The 17,025-nt window shown below is 44.6% G+C and overlaps 1 protein-coding gene across 8 annotated transcripts in view; it reads left to right on the forward strand.

Annotated features, from left to right (window-relative positions):
• Positions 1-502: 502 nt before the first annotated feature.
• The window catches only part of PDE1C (phosphodiesterase 1C), a 516,106-nt gene continuing 499,583 nt past the window's right edge, over positions 503-17,025 (forward strand). For 4 of the 8 annotated variants that reach the window (XR_009260337.1, XM_058724661.1, XM_058724662.1 and 1 more), the window contains exon 1: positions 505-660. Coding sequence is in view for 7 of the 8 variants with exons in the window: in XM_058724661.1 (XP_058580644.1) it covers positions 576-660 (85 nt within the window). In the remaining variant the exon portion in view is untranslated. Of the gene's footprint in view, positions 661-17,025 lie in introns of all 8 variants that reach the window. The other 4 variants (XM_058724658.1, XM_058724659.1, XM_058724660.1 and 1 more) reach the window with 3 other exon arrangements.

Below are 17,025 nucleotides of genomic sequence, written 5' to 3' on the forward strand. Positions count from 1 at the left end.
GGAGTAAACTTTGGCAGCATCTGACCGGCTTACATGTTTGCTTCCATCTGTTGATGTGCTTTTTGGGAGCTCTCCTGCCTGCCAGAGAAAACAGCTAGAAGAAGCACGACGCCAGATCTTAGCCATTCCCTTGAGTCCCCAAACCCCAGCAGCCCCCAGAGGGGGGAAGGCGAAGTTGAGATAGAAACCAGGCGTGCGCGCTGGCTTCAGCGCTCGAGGAGAGTAGGGTGGAAGGGATAGGGATTTCGGCATCCCCCTGAGCGCCGGTATACACGGGTATACACGCCCGGGCGGGCGCGCGTCGCCTCCCTGTCGCAGCGCTCCTCGCGTCCTACCTGGAACTTGGCACCGGGGATGGGGCAGTGGTTCCGCGCACTGACCGCGCCGCGCGCCTAGCGCCTCGGCTGCCTGGCGACCCCCCGAACCCGCAGCCGGCGCACGGGGCGCACCGGGCTCGCGGCGGGCGGGCGGCGGGGCTGCGGGAGAGCGCGCCGTGCGGCTGGGGGAGGGGACGGGGCCGAGCGCGGGGCTGCGCGCTCCGCCGCGGGGAACCCCGGGACGCCGCCGGCCGAGCCATGACGGACGCCAGCAACAGGAAAGAGGGCTTCAAAAAATGCCGGAGCGCCACTTTCAGCATCGATGGCTACAGCTTCACCATCGGTGAGAACTTTCTGTCCTCCGTCCGACCCCTGGCTCGGGCAGACACCCTGGCCGGTGGCGGGGAGGGTCCTTTCTAACCGGGGGTGGGAGGCGGTCAGGGGTCGGGGCTGGGCCTCGGGGCTCTCGGGAGGGGAGCCCGGGGGCGGGGGGGAGCGGTGACAGTGGCCCGACGCGGGGCTGTCCCCGCGGCTCTGACCGGGCAGCCCGCTGAAAGCGGCTCTCAGGGTTACACCTTTCTGAACTGCTGTTTCCTCGCTGAGATTTTAGTAACGCAAACTGGAGAGGAGGGATAGAGACGGGGATGGAGGCAAAGAGATGGAGAGGTGGAGCTGGAAATGCTGAGAGAGGGAAGTCAGAAAGAGACATGGGAGAACTGAGAGAGATACACAGAGACATTCATTGGAAACACCTAGACATCAGGTCAGAAACACAGAGACAGAGATGCCAAGACAGAGACTAATAGAGAGAATGACAGAGTGGTGGAGATAGTGACAGAAACGAGATGCCGAAGTTGAGAGAGACACAGAGATAGAGTCAGAGGCAGATTGAACGATAGTTTTTACAAAAGTCGAAACAAGGAGAAAGGGACACAGAGAGAAAGGCAGGTGAGGGAAGTAGGGAGATGGAGAGAGAGAGAGCGAGCAAGAGAGCGAGAGTGTCAATCCAAGAAACCTAGAGACCGACAGGCACGGAATGCAGACAGGGAGAAATGTATCATGTTACTGAAATGTTTGAAAAAAAGCTGTCACCCATCCTCCGGACCCCCTGTTTCCTTTCCTCCTTAAACCTTTTACCAAGTGGGGTACCAGAGGGATTATTAGAGGTAGCAGGACCACAGGGCTAAAACCCGTTGGAAGCTGAATGTGAAGAGATCAGTTCTTGATGCTCTCACTACTGGTTCTGTATTGTGCACTGTTTTGAAACAACTGGTCAGAGGTTGCCTCTTAATCTTCCCAGGAGGTGGGCAAAGCCAGGGAGGCTTCCTTTCTGGAACGTCAGAGTTTGGAAAACAACAGGGCAAAGCCAGGTGCCAAAGTGCTCTATTTCTGTGTATGCTCAGGTCACTGTGGCTTTAAATCTGAACTTAACCCCCAAACCTTTAGAGGGATGTGTTAATTTGCTTTTTGTTGGGCTGTACCGGCTTGCCCCAGGAGCAGGAAATTGCCAGGGGCAAGAAACCAGTGGAGAGGAATTCATCTTTAGACCACTTTTGTTCCTTCTAATGAAGTAGCCCAAGATTTCTGGGGCATGGACTGAACACGTTGCTTCCAGAATTAAGTCTCAACTCCTTAGCCTGCTTCCCAAGGCTCTCCTTTACTGTCCAACTGTCACTTCAAATCTGTATCTCCTACATGCTTATTGTTTGCCCTTGCCCATGCCCCAGCCCTCTGAGCCTTTGCTCTGGCTATTTCCTCAGGCAGGAATGCTGTTTCCCTAACTCTGCATTGAGAAATCTTGTCTCTCCTGCCTCTCACTTGCCACCTCCTGTGCTCTCCTTCCCCATCAGAAATAAGTTCTCCCTCTGCACTCCCTTAGCCTCCTAGTCCTTTGTGAGAGCTCACACCCTGCCCTGAATCACTTATTTTGGACCTATGAAACTATGTCTAATTGATGTATCTTTCACCCTCTAATGGTGATGGTGGCTGTTTGGGAGTTTTTGTAGAAATGAATTAAATGTTGCCGAAGTCAAAAGTGATTCATTAAAAGGCCATTGTCATGTTAATATTAGTTTTTTGAATCTGGTAAGAATATGTCTAAAAGTGATTTTTAAAGTTTTACCTGGTAGTTCTCTGTGAGATCTTCTAAAAAGTGTGGCTTCTTGGGGCGCCTGGGTGGCGCAGTCGGTTAAGCGTCCGACTTCAGCCAGGTCACGATCTCGCGGTCCGTGAGTTCGAGCCCCGCGTCAGGCTCTGGGCTGATGGCTCGGAGCCTGGAGCCTGTTTCCGATTCTGTGTCTCCCTCTCTCTCTGCCCCTCCCCCGTTCATGCTCTGTCTCTCTCTGTCCCAAAAATAAATAAAAAAATGTTGAAAAAAAAAAAAAAAGTGTGGCTTCTAAAACCCAGGTTTATAGTGTCATCCTCCCTCACCTAACTCCTTCTGTCCTTTTGTTCCTATCCTCACAGGAAGAAATGATTTGGCACTATGATCTGCTAGTTAGGAGGGACCTCAAAAGTGAGCTGGTGAGAGAGCTGCTAGCTTATTTCAGATCTCTGGACATTTATTCAATCATTCCTTTCCATCTGTCCTTCTTCTTCCCTCCTTCCTTCAACAACTGCTTATTGAATTTTACTACATTAAAAGAGACAATTTAATACAATGCCTGCCATATGGTGAACGTTCAATAAATGACAATTGTTGTAATTATTCAAGGCCCTAAGCTAATATCATAGGGTAGTGTATGAAGATAAATCAGACTTAGAATCTGGTATTCAAGGAATTTGTATTCTTGAGGTGATGTCATATGTCCATATATGTGACATATATGTACTAAGTGGAAACTAGTTAGTACCTTAAGAGACATTTTAGGCATTTTGGGCCAATATAGACATTTTAGAAAATACAGATAATCAAAAAGGAAGAGAATCACTTGTAATTGTTGGCTATTTAGTGTCTTTTAATTTTTGCCACAATAATGAAGAAAGACAATCTTTGAGAATATCCATAAAGACTTAAATTTTTTGAAATATAATTTTTAAAGTTTATTTATTTTGAGAGAGACAGAGACAGCATGAGCGAGGGAGGGGCAGGGATGGGGAGAGAGAGAGAATCCCAAGCAGTCTCTGCACTGTCAGTGCAGAGCCCATGTGAGGCTCAGGCTACAAAGTCATGAGATCATGATCTGAGCTGAAACCAAGAGTTGGATGCTTAACCGACTGAGCCACCCAGGAGCCCCTGAGGACATCCATAAATACTTGTGAAGATACATTTCTAGAAGTATAGCTGCTTGGTCCAATTCTATGTATGTTTCTAAAGATTTTAAAACACACTGATTGTTCAACTCACCTCTGGAAATACCAGCTTATGTTCCCACCAGCAGTTTGTCAAGCTGCTCGTATTCTCCCATGAATCCAGACACTGTAATTTTAAAAAAAGTTGTTGGTTTGAGAAGTGGACAGAAGTATCTCAATTCCACATGTTATTTTACTTCTTTTGTAAAATTGTCTTTTTATGTCCTTGGCCTATATGTTTTTCTCTGGGTGATTTTATTATTTATTTTAATTTGCAGTTACTCTTAAGGTACAGTATATAATACATGTTAATTATACATATAACTAATATATTAATTATATTATTAATTACATAATATTATTATACATAATAATATTAATATACATAAATTAATATATTAATTATAAATAATATATAATTGTAACACAGTATGTTAATTATGTAACTTACAATTACTTGATATTAATCACATAATTATATAATTAATATATATCGGTAATATATATTATATATGCACATGAACATATGTGTCCTGTGTGTGTTTATATATACAGCTATATACATATCCAGGTGACCTTGAACAATACAGGTTTGAACTGCATTGGTCCACTTCTATGCAGATTTTTTCCAGTAAATACAGTACAATACTGTTAAATGCATTTTTCCTTTTTTTTAATGATTTTCCTAATAACATTTCTTTTCTCTAGCTTACTTTATTGTAAGAATATAGTATATTGCACATATAACATACAAAATATGTGTTAATCAACATTTATATTATCAATATAGCTTCCAGTCAACAGCAGGCTATTAGTAGTTAAGTTTTTAGGGAATCTAAGTTATATGTGGATTTTCAGTTGTGTGAGGCATTGGTGCTCCTAACCCCCATATATTCAAGGGCACCTCTCTCTTGCTGTCTTTCTGTCTCTCTCCCTCTGTCCCTCTGTCTCTCTGTCTCTCTCTCTCTCTCTATATATATGTAGTTTGCAAGTTCTGACTGTCATGTATGTTAACAATATTTCTTCCAAGTAGGAGGACTCATATTCCTACAACATCAATATGTGGCAATTAAGACTTACTTTGAAACATACAGATATCTTGTAGCCCTCACGCATGGTTACCAATGTTAGGGAGAAAAAAATTTTCTCTATCTTTGAAGGCTCTTCTAGTTGAACTAAGAATCAAACTGACATGAGACAGATGAGGAGAAGAAAATTAAACTTAATTATGTACATACTGGGAATCCACACAGACATGAGATTCCAAAGACAGACAGACAAAACGAGGTATATATGCCATCCTGAACTAAGGAGAAGGACATAGGGGTCCTTTCCTTCAAAGGGAAGGAAAGCAATTGACAGGAAGATGAAAAAAAGTAAATGTTTAGTAAACAAATGATTGCTGGGCCATTCAGAATCAATGAGGCATAGAGAGCAATTTTAACAAACAGACTTCGTTAGGCTCCTCTCTGTCTACCACCCCTAGTTCATATCATACTGTAGTCATCTCTGTTGATGGCTCTCTTCCTGGAGCAAACTTTTAGGCAGTTAGGGGGAAGGTCAAAGTTTCTAAGTCTTTGGGCCTTGATTGTTTTCAGCTCAAAATAATCTGCATGCCAAAGTAACACATTTTGGGGCAACATGCCCTTAGCCCCTACACCAGCTACTTACATGGTTTCTGCAGGGCAGAGTAGGTAGACAGTCCCTCTCTTACCATGTGAGAGAAGAATCCTCATGAGATCCTGGTCCCTCCCAGATTGCTCCTTTTCTCAAGTGACTGACATTGTCAATAGGAAATACCTCCTGTTGTAGTCTAGATTAACAAATGCAAAATTTCTAGGTCAAAGGACTTTACTAAAGGAATTCATGTTATGGTACTGGTGATTCAAGAGATTTTTTTTTTAATATTTATTTTTGAGAGAGAGAGAGAGAGAGAGAGAGAGAGAGAGAGAGGAAGAAAGCATGTATGAGCAGGGGTGGGGCAGAGAGAGAGGGAGATCGAGAGAATCCCAAGCAGACTCCATGCTCAGTATGGAGCCCGACGCTCATACTCATGGCCTTGAGATCATGACCTGAGCTGAAATCAAGAGTCAGATGCTTAACTGACTGACCCACCCAGGCACCCAAAGACATTCTTAATAGGGGAAGCGGATGAGGTCATGGAGGTCTTGGGAGTTCTGCAGGAGGGGATATGTGACCCACCCTGTGTCAAGGTCAAGAATAAAGTTTGTTTGGAGGGCTCCTGAAAAAACTCTCTGTTGAATGGACATTTCTGAACTAAGGAGAGACATCCACTTCTGGTTCAGATTGGCAGGGAGAAGGCTTCAGCTATGCTTTTCTACAGGGGTGATATACCCCAGAGGCTGTTTGGGCATACATGGTGCACTTTTGGTAGTTGGATGGTAGGGGGCTGTGGACAGGCTCTAAGACAGTGAGCAAAGCCCAGAGGAATTAAATTTTCTGCAGAGTAAGTAAGGTACAGTCCTGCACAATGAGGAATTTTCCTAAACACCAGTAACATCCCTATGGAGAAAAACTGTGAGGGTTCCCTCTTCCATGGAAGCCTGAAGCTCCTAAAGGAGCCTATGCCCTGGCTTCAGGGACTTTGGGATATTGACGGTCAAGGCTGACTGAGAACCAGTGCCGCCACATGTCATGTGTAGCTGTGCGGTTTGGACCGGGCTCTGAACTAGGTGCTTTACTCAGCTCGTTTGATCACCTTTCCAATTCTGAAAGTTATCTGTTATGACCCCGACTTTAGGAGAAGAAACTCCCAAGACTCTGAAAGGGAATGATTTGGAAGTCACAAGCCAGGAAATAGTAGAGTGGGGTTCAAACCACATCTGCTCTGACCTGTCAGCCCAGGGTTTGCCTCGCACCATGCTGCCTCCCACTGTGTACTTTATTTCTGCCTGAGCCTGAGAACCCATCCATCATCCTGATGAAGAGAGGCCAGGGAGTTTGCCAGGTCTGTTGGGCCAGCACAGGCTGGGGCAGAACCACAAAGTGTTGGAACTTTGTCACAGGTGAGACTGGGCTGCTCCTGGGAGGAATATCAGGTTTGAAGAAACAAGGTCCATTAGTCTGCTTCCCACCAGGGCTGCCTCATCAGTCTGATCATTCTCATATCCTAAGGCAAATGATTTTGTGTCCTTTTTACATAATTTTCTCAGGTCATGAAGTCAGGTATGTGGTCAAGAGGTCTTGGAAATAAGACGATGAAGGTGAACATGTGCCGTATCAGAAAGCACTGACTGTCATCCAGCATTTGTGATTTGAGTGTTCCATCCCTAGGAAACCATTAAATTTTCAGTTGTAGCAGGTCATTATAATGATTAGTATTAACTGAAGGCCGTATGTTGAAGTTCAAGTGTAATTGGATTCTGGTCAGGTACTTGTGAACTAGCATTTGAATATGGAACAAATGGATTTGGAGGGAGTTGCAGTATTCTTGTTTTCCAGAACTTTCCTTGTCTTCTGGGGCTTGGATATCTATTTGGGTTTGTATTAAGTGCATTCACAGATTTTTACTTTCTCCACAAGGCTGCCTGAAATATAAATACACAACCTTACCCCAAAGTGAAATACGTTTGCAAAAAAGAAAAACACCTTTTTTTTTTTTTTTTCAAACCACCTGAGTGGGCCTCACTTGATCTCTTTTGGTACTCCTCACTACTCATTCTACAGATGAGAAAATGGGGCTCCAGGAGGGTTCTCACTTCCCTTCTCCCCTCAGTGATGACCTCTAGGGTGTCAGAAGGAAATGGGTGAAGCCATGGACTGGGAGGATGTGAAATGGTGGGGTGCATGGCAAAGAAGCTGCTTCCTTCAAAAATGAAAGTGGTAGTGTGGAAAATTCTAGGCCTGTACAGAAGCGGTGTTGGTAACAGAGGGATGCGTTTCCTGTAGCAACTGCCACTATCTCCTTCACCCTATGTTTCTCTCTGCGGGGTTGTCCCAGAGGAGGAAACACAAGGGGCCCCTAGATAGTAGAGGCCCAGGGGGCTGGAAGTGAGGGTTCCCTGCCACACCCTTGGATTGCAGGAGCTGGGAACCCAAGCTAAGTAGAGGAGGTCTGCTGGTGGATGCTCCTGTCACAGGGCAGGGCTCAGTGGTAAACTAGGCCGGGATGACTTGGCTGCAGGCACCGGGGGTGGGGTCCACTCTCCAGCCCAGGCATAGAAGCCCCTGATCTCCCTTGGTGCATATGGCTCAGAACTTTCTCAGTCCAGTCTGGTCTCAGTGCTGTCTTGGCTAAGTGTCCTGTCTGCCTTCTGTCAGCCTGCTCGTCTGTCTGGGTGGAGGCAAGACCTTTGGACATTGCCTACTTGGTTGGGAGTGATGTTAGGGAGCAAAGAATTGAATAAGGACCCAAGGCAAAATGTTCTGCAGCCACCTCCCAGTACCCACAGACCTAATTCCCTCCTCCTCCCATCTCTGAGAAGACTGGACAGAGTGAGGTGAAGCAGTGTGTGGAACGAGGGGGTCACGCCACCGAGGGCTTGCTATCTCTGCTCCGGTACCCATCTCCCGGACCCCATTCTGCATTTTGGGAAAATCACTTTCTGAGCCTCAGTTTCCTCATATGTGAAATGGGGAGTGTGAGTCTTATTTATGCAGCTGTGGTGAGGATCAGGTGAAGTTATGCATGAAAAGATTGCTTTAACTCTAAAATGCCGTTAAAATGCTTCTTATTATTAGGGAAGACTTCATACTGGTTAAAACTTGTGCCCCCTCTTCACAGCACTTGCACTTCAACAAAGGGAAGCTGTATCTTTAGCTTGAGGAATGAGGCTCTCCCAGTGGGGTTCTGATTGTCAGCCGGCTACTGGAGCACAGTTTTAGGGATATGTGTCAGCAGAGAGATTGCATTTGTGGTAAGAAACCCTGGGCTTTGGAGTCACGCAAGGGCTTATTGTGCCGGCCAGGCAAGTCAGCTAGCCTCTCTGAGCTTCGATTTCCTTCTCAGGACAAAGGAGGTAATACCACCTTCCTTGTGGGTAAGCCACAGCCTGAGGAGTGAAGTGCCACGCATAGCACCTGGCTGTCACACTGTGCCTCTTTTGCTCGGAGTGCCTTCCCTTCACCTGAAATATGCCGTGACTAGAGCTGGCTCTGGCTGGGAGTGGGTGAGGGTTGGTGGCGTGATCCTGAGGGTTTGTGGGTATGCTCTGGAGCAGGCTCAGAGGTGGATCACTGTTGGCCTGTGCCGGTGTGGGGTGGTGGCCCCCAGGAAGCCCTGTACAACTGTGCTGGCCCCTGACACCAGATAGGAACAAGAGCAAAGTGTGCACTGGGCACTCTTCTGCCATCCATGGACTGATGTCCCTCTCTGGGCCACACAGTGTACCTGGAATGTCTACCCAACCTCCACTGACCTGGCAGAATCTACGTGGGGCTATGGAGAAGTTGGAGTAGTTCCAGAATTACAGGAATGACCTTCTGAGCCGGGCTTACGAGTCCGTCCTGGGACATAGGGAGAAAAAGGGGATCAGGATGGTTAAATTGGACTCAGTAGAGTTTAGAATATAACAAGCTCTGGAGTGAGACCCTTGGGGTTCATTTTCCGAACCCCATCTTCCTTTTGTTGTAATTTTGGAGAGGTGACATCACATGGCTAAGCTATAAGTGGACATAATAAGTAGTATCTACCTTGCTGAGTTGGGAAGTTAAATGAGATAAAATGCAAGTGGGGTTCCTAGGCATTGCCTCAGTCCATTCGGGGTGCGGTAACAGAATACCACAGACCAGGTGGCTTAAACAAGAGGAACTTATTTTTCACGGTTCTGAAGGCTGGGAAGGCACTAGCAGATTTGGTGTCTGGTGAGGGCCTGCTTCCTGCTTCATAGATGGCCATTTTCTCACTGTTTCCTCATGTGACAGAAATATTGAGGGACCTCTCTAGGGTCTCTTTTAAAACGGTGCTAATCCTATTTATGAGGGCTCCATCCTCATGGCCAGGTTACCTCCCAAAGGCCCCACCTCCTAATATCATCACATTGGGGATTAGGGCTCAACGTATGAATTTTGGGGAGACAAACATTTAGTCTATAGCACCACAATCATTGGAAGTTAATAAACATTTGCTGACTATAGCACTGAACTAGGCACTGTGGAAAGGCAGGGGAACCATGGTGGGCAAGGGGAGAAATGCACAGTATGTTGGAAAACACATAGTGGACTCAGAATTGAGGGTTGGGGTTCGTTTCTTACTAACTTGCTCTTTAATGCTCATCAAGTCACTTAACATAGACATCACAGTTTCTCCATTTGCAAATGAACTGGTTGGTTAAAGATACCTCTGTAGTTCCTGCCTCTTGGGAAGGAGGTGAGCTTTGAGTCCTAAAGGCCACCATAGCTTTCGCAGAGTGGTAAGGCGCAGGGGAATGGCTAAATGAGATGCGCTGGGATTTCTGGTGAAAGATGCTTTGCAGAGTTCAGAGCAAAGCAGAGGTAAATTGGATGTAGGACTAGTGAAGAGTTGAAACTATCCTTGGAGTAAGTAGCCTAGATTGTGTGTATATAATTGTATATGATAATTCTCACTCACAGTGAGTTTGATAACCACTGAGCTAGACTCAAGGAAGGAACCAAAGGCAAGTGGCTGTGTAGCTGACTGGACCTTCCAGCCATTTCTCCTTTATGAGATCAAATCCTAGTGGGACATGGGTGGAGATTTCCAGGTGTCTGTCAGCAGGGTTGGGTCCATTCTGGTGGTATAGGAAGTCTTTACGGTTTCAATTCATGTTCCTAGATTTGCTTGTTATGAACAATAAATGTGTAATAGATAATATTTATGGGGGGACCTTGTATGGGTTCTGCCTAATACATGCTTGCTGAATTTGAGAGGCAGTCTATATAGAGGTTAAGAACATAGATTCTGGAACTTCACTACCTTGGTTTGAATTTTGACTTCACAGTTTATTAGCTGTGTGATCTTGGACAAGTTACTTATCCTTTCTGTATCTCAATGGGCTCATCTGTTAAATGGAGATAATCATATTACCTGTCTCTTGGGTTGTTGGAGGATTAAAAGAGTTAATGTATATCAAGCACTCTGAACAGCATGTGGTACATAGTAAGTTCTGTGTGAATGTTTGTTATAATAGTATTTTTGTGTTATTATTATATATATCCATATATATATATCCATAATATAATGGATATATATATATATATATATATATAATGTCATCCATAATGATGACATATTTCTAAAATAACATTGTTATCATGAAGATAATAGTAATAAGCAACTCTGAGTCCTGCTTGATCAAATACTTGTATATACTGTTCTTTGAAAAGCTGTAATTATGACCTTAGTCTTCCACTTTCTGTTGTTCAAAATTGGCATTTCCTGCAAAAGACATTCACTTTTGTGTCCTTGGGCATTGGTGTCCTGATGCTGTACAGTTATTTGCGATGAATCCATGGAGGACCTACAAATGTTCCCATCTTTTCAACTAGTTTATCATCTTTAGGATTTAATGTGTCACTTATGATGGCTTTGCAAAGTGAGTCCCTAATGTCCAGGCCCTTTTTAGGTGGTTAGCTCTCCCAGGCCAGGATGGTAGGTGGAAAGGAAAGTGATGTAGGAGACGTGGGCACGAGGCCCAGTGCCAGCCTGTCCTGTCCCTGTGACTGTGGAAAAGAATCTGTTTGAACCTCATGTTCCTTATTTGTACATGGGATAACATTTTCTTCTTTGTTGTGTTGGGAGAGTTCAATAGGATGAGGAATGTAAGAAACTAGCTCACTCTAGGTGCCCAATAATTGGTAGCTGTTGGTTGTGTTGATGGAGAGGCCCTGCAATCAGGGAGTGGGCAAGTCTCCCAGGCCCACAGCTGCTTCCCTGGATGGGGCTCACCAGCCTGCCCCCTGGCTGCCTCCCACAGACCCCCACCAGCCACTTATGTTGAGTGCTGGCAGGGCTGCAAGGCTGTCTTTGTTTTAGTATAGGATTTCCAACCAGGCCGGTATCTGGAGTGCCTGCCTTACCCCAGCTGAGTTCTTCCAGCAGGGTCTGGGTAATTGGTGCCAGCTGCTCTGGGGAGAGCTGGTTGGCACTTCCTGTGCTGTTTGGCAGGCAGGCTCTGGAGTGTGGTGGGAGCTTGGCCTGAGAACCAGGCCTTCCCCAAGGAGCCCTGGGAAAGGGGGGCTTGGAAGCAGAGTTACTGGAAGTTGGTTTATATTTATGGGAGCACAGTATCTGATGGACAAAGGTCCAAACCACTCAAAATTCCATCTAGGACTATCAATCCTTACTGGCTTCTGCGGAGGTTTGTTTCTCTGGGAGGAAGTCATATTAATTGATTTGCTTTATCTTTCTGCTTCTTCAGACAGCGTGCTTTCTCTCTTCTTGGTGATGGCATAGAGTATCTCAGGTGTGATTCCATGAGCTTCGAGAAGAAAACAAGAGAAGGATCAGCTATCCTAGACTTGTGTCACTAGTAACTACCAGCATTTGTCTAGCATTTAATAAAGGACCTTTAAGGTGGTCTCATCTGGCTTTTATAAGTGGGGTTGCAAACGGAGCAGTTCCTGATGAGCGAGGGTTTCAGTGCAGGTCTTCAGAGTCCAGGTCCAGCGCTTTTTTCCTGTTTTGTTATTTTTTGGGTTGGAATGCTATGTTGGACCTGCTGAATTATATATTTTATTCATCAGACATTTTGACTATTGGAGATGATCATCTCAAAGACTCATTGTAGTGTATAAGGTAGGAAGAATATCCCTTCTTTTGGACAAATCAGAAGTTGAATTGATGAGCTCTGATGTTCATTCACTATTTATGAGGTGTCTGACTACTCTCTTTACCTTTCTGAACCTTGTAAAGTAAGAATAATAATATCTGTGTCATATATAAATATGACATTTATAAAATGTTGGCCCAGTAATGATACCATCCCAAGTGTTTATAAATCTTAGTTACTTTGCCTTCCCTTTTCTTCTTCCTTAGTTCATGCCAAACCTGAAGGTATTTTGGCTGACTTAGATGCTGACCCTGTAGTCATAAAGTATGGCGCATTGTGTCTAGGGACTCATCTTTCTTAAACAGTTGGGAGTTACTTTACATTTTCAAATTTTGATAAGTTAGTAAGCATTGAAGGGGAATCCAACATCTTTTAAAGAGGGAGCCAGCAGGACTTTGTGCTGAAGCAGGTCCCCAACCTTTCCTGGGCCCCAGGGAAACCCAACCTTCCAAGATGCCTTTTCTTCCTTTCTCATCTGGGTCATTCATGAGGCCAACTATTTAAGACAGTGAAAAAAAGTTTAAAAGATGTAGAATTTAGGCCAGTTTTGTAGGACTCTCAGCCTAGTCTTAGTGATGATTTCAAGGAGGCTGTTTTTTGGGGGGTGATTATGCAGTTATTGTGCAAGTTATTGCCCCTGTGTTGATGATGATAAAAACAAGGTTTTACTATTTGTGAAATACTTTCCCAAGTATCAACTCATTTGATTTACCAGTAACCCTGCAGGAAAACTATAAGCAGCTCCATTTTGCAGGTGGAGAAACTGGGGCTTGAAGAAGTCAGAATGACTTGTTTCAGAACAAGTGATTCAAATCCAGTTTCTTCATTTCAGAAAGCTCAGGCACCTGAAGCAGTGATTTGGGAACCACTTTTCCTGTGTCCCCATTCTCCATCTCATCTAAGTAGCCATCAACTCCTGTTGATTTTCTTCTCTAAACTTTTTCCTATTCATTTTCCCCACCCCCACCTCCCCTGCAGTAGTTCATACCCTCTTCTTCTCTCACTGAGTCATTGCAATATTTCCAATGGTAGGGGGAGGTCTCCCTACCTCCCAACTGGCCTCCCTCCACACTCTTCTCAATACAGAAAATAGAATATTCTTTTGGAACATACAACTGATCTCTCTGCCCTCTAGTTTAAAACTGTCCAGTAGCAGACTTCTGGGGAAGATGGCAGGACTTCTGGGGAGGATGACAGAGTAGGAAGATCCTAACCTCACTTGTCCCATGGATACAATTAGAAAACACCCACATCAATGTAAATAACCCAGAAAATGACCCAAAGACTGACAGAGAAGACTCTCCACAGCTAAATGTAGAGAAAAGCCACATCAAAGTGTACCCAGTTAGGAGCTGAATGGACCCATGGAGAGCGTCCATAGGAGGGAGAGGTGCTGTAGATGCAAAGAGAGGAGGGAAACAGACCCTCACATCAGGCATCCCAGACATGGGGAACTAGCATGGGGAAGATGAATCTCTTCATCACATTTAACTTTGAAAACCAGAAGGGCCAAATTTTGTGAAGTCCTATAATCAGCTGGGCTTAAAACCTAGAACTTTAAAAATCAGTGGGCTTGGCTCTTGGAGAGCTGGGAGGGGGATGGAAAACTGAGTCCCTGCCCTTAAAGAGACAGCACAACAGTCCTGTGGAGATACATGATAGAAGCCCCAGGTTGAAAAGCACCTGGGGTATATGGGAGGGCGATTTGTTTCCTAATCTCAGAGCATGTGTTGGAGGGACAAGGATCATTTGGAGACCCCTCCAGGAACAAAGCACCTGGTGGGCACCGTTTTGCTTCTTTGCCCTCCAGCATAGACACATAGACACCTGTGGGAACCAGCATGATGCCAAAAATCACTACCTAACTTGCTAATACTGCTTGCTGTGCCCCTGTGTGCTTCTGTGGATCTACCTCCTCCAACTCCCTACCTCCTGGGCCTTTCTGGCACATGCACCTTGCCTCCATGCTCTCCTAAGGACTGATGCCCTTCAGCCCTGTGGCAGGAGTTTTCTGGAACAGCTCCAGGTCTCCTCCAACAATAGACCTGTGCAGACCTAACTAACACTGTGTGCCCTGCCCCTGTGTTCTGCTGTCCTTCCCCCTCCAATATGCTCTTGACTGGAGCCCATCCAAAGTGGTGCCACAAGCCTAGCAGTGTGTAAGCGGCTCTGACAGGGCCTGCTACCACTCCAAAGTGACTTCTGCCCTGAGCAGGTAACCATACACACCAGCTCAATTTCAGCCTTATCACTGGGCTGGAGGAAGACATCTGATCTGATTACAGGCACCACCCCAAAATGAAGACTTCTCAAGAGACAACATGGAAAGCCTACATGGAAAACTACATGTCTTGTAGTTCAGTGCTACTGACAAATGCCTGGTCTGCCTCAAGTCAAGCCCAAGGCAGCCCCAGACTGGCCCATTAGCAACACAGGGACCAAACCCTGTCCACAATAGGCAGAGGGCCATTGCAATCAACTGGACTAAAAGCAAATGAAACTCAGCCACAACAGTAGGGAGCACACAATACACATAAGAGACATCCCTGAAGCACCAGGTTCTGGTGAACAGGGGATGTTACACTGCAAGGCACTACAAAACCTCTTTTTCATAAGGCCACTACTTTAAGAGCAAGAGAGGTAGCTAACTTTCCTAACAGAAACAGACACAGAGAGTTAAACAAAATGAAGAGACAGAGGAATGTGTCCCAAAGGAGAGAACAGGACACAATCACAGCAAGAGAGCTAAATGGAATGGAGATAAGTAACATGCCTGATAGTGAATTTAAAGTAATGGTCATAAAGATATTCATTGGACTTGAGTAGGGGGCTTCAGTGAGACCCTTGACAAAGAGATAGAAAACATAAAAAAGAACCCGAGATGAAGAACTCAATAACTGAAATTAAAAATACACTACATGGAATAAACAGTAGAGTAGAGGAAGCAGAAGAATGGAACAGGGACCTGGAGGACAGAGTAATGGAAAAACAATCAAGCTGAACAGGAGAGAGAAAAAATAATAATAAAAACTTAAAATAGACTTAAGGAACTTAGTGACACCATCAAGTGTAGTAAGATTCACATTATGGGTATCCTAGAAGGAGAAGAGAGAGAAAAGGGGGCAGAAAGTATATTTGAATAAATAATAGCTGAAAACTTCCTGAGTCTGGGGAAGAAACCAGAAATCCAGATCCAGGAGGCACAGAGAGCCCCCAGCAAAATCAACCCAAGGAGGTTCACACCAAGACAAAAAGTAGTGATAGAAAAATTTAAAAGCAGCAAGAGAAAAAGACAACAGTTACTTACAAGGGAAACCTCATAAGGCTGTCAGGGGATTTTTCAGCAGAAACACTGCACACCAGAAGGGAGCAGCATGATATATTTAAAATGCTGAAAGAAAAAACCTGCAGCCAAGAATACTCTATCCAGCAAGGCTATCATTCAGAATAGAATGAGAGATAAAGACTTTCCTAGACAAACAAAAGTTAAAGGGACTCATGACCACTAAACCAACCCTATAAGAAATGTTAAAAAGGACTTTTTGAGTGTAAAGACCATAAATAGGAGTAAGAAAAGTAGGAAGCTCAAAAGCAGTAAAATCAAGTATATCTATAAATATCAGTCCAGGGATTCACAAAATACAAGGATATAAAGTATGACACCATATATCTAAAACTGGGCAGGGGGAGAAGAAGAGAAAGAATGGGTTCAGAGGGATGCCTGGGTGGCTCAGTTGGTTAAGGATCCAGCTCTTGGTTTCAGCTCAGGTCATGATCTCATGGCTTTGTGGGTTTGAATCCTACTTTGGTCTCTGGGCTGGCAGTGTGGAGCCTGCTTGGGATTCTCTGTCTCTCCCTCTCTCTCTGCCTGTCCCCTACTCATGTTGTCTCTGTCTCTCTCAAAATAAATAAATCAACTTTTTTTTTTTTAAATAAAAGAATGGGTTCAGGGGTGCTTGGGTAGCTCAGTTGGTTAAGTGTCTGACTCTTGATTTTGGCTCAGGCTATGGTCTCACAGTTTGTGAGTTCATGCCCTATATCAGGCTCTTTGCTGTCAGAACCTGCTTAGGATTCTCTGTTTCCCTCTCTCTGTGCCCCTCCCCTGCTCTCTCTCTCTCAAAAATTAATAAATGAACATTAAAACGAAGAATGTGTTCAAATTTAAGCAGGCCATCAACTTAATATAGACTGCTAAAATCATAAGATGTTATAAATAAACTGAATGGTAATTACAAATCAAAAACCAGTAATAGATAGGCAAAAATAAAAAAAGAAAGGAAGCTAAGTGTATCACTGAAGAAAGCCAACAAACCATGAGAGAAAGAGCAAGAGAAGGAAGTAACAGAGAACTACAAAATCCACCATAAAACAAGTAACAAAATGGCAATAAAAACATACCTATCAATAATTACTTTGAATGTAAGTGGACTGAATGGTCCAATCAAAAGACATCGATTTGTGGACTGTTTCCTTTGCTGTACAGAAGCTTTTTATCTTGATGAAGTCCCAATAGTTCATGTTTGCTTTTGTTTCCCTTGCCTTTGGCAATGTGTCTAGTAAGAAGTTGCTCCAGCTGAGATCAACTAACTAAAATTTAAATTAAAAAAAGTTCATTAAAAAAAAGAAACGGACATAGAGTGAAGGGATAGAGAAAAAAAACCAAAAAA

This window comes from Neofelis nebulosa, chromosome 4, assembly GCF_028018385.1.
Source record: "Neofelis nebulosa isolate mNeoNeb1 chromosome 4, mNeoNeb1.pri, whole genome shotgun sequence".
NCBI classification, from domain to species: domain Eukaryota; kingdom Metazoa; phylum Chordata; class Mammalia; order Carnivora; family Felidae; genus Neofelis; species Neofelis nebulosa.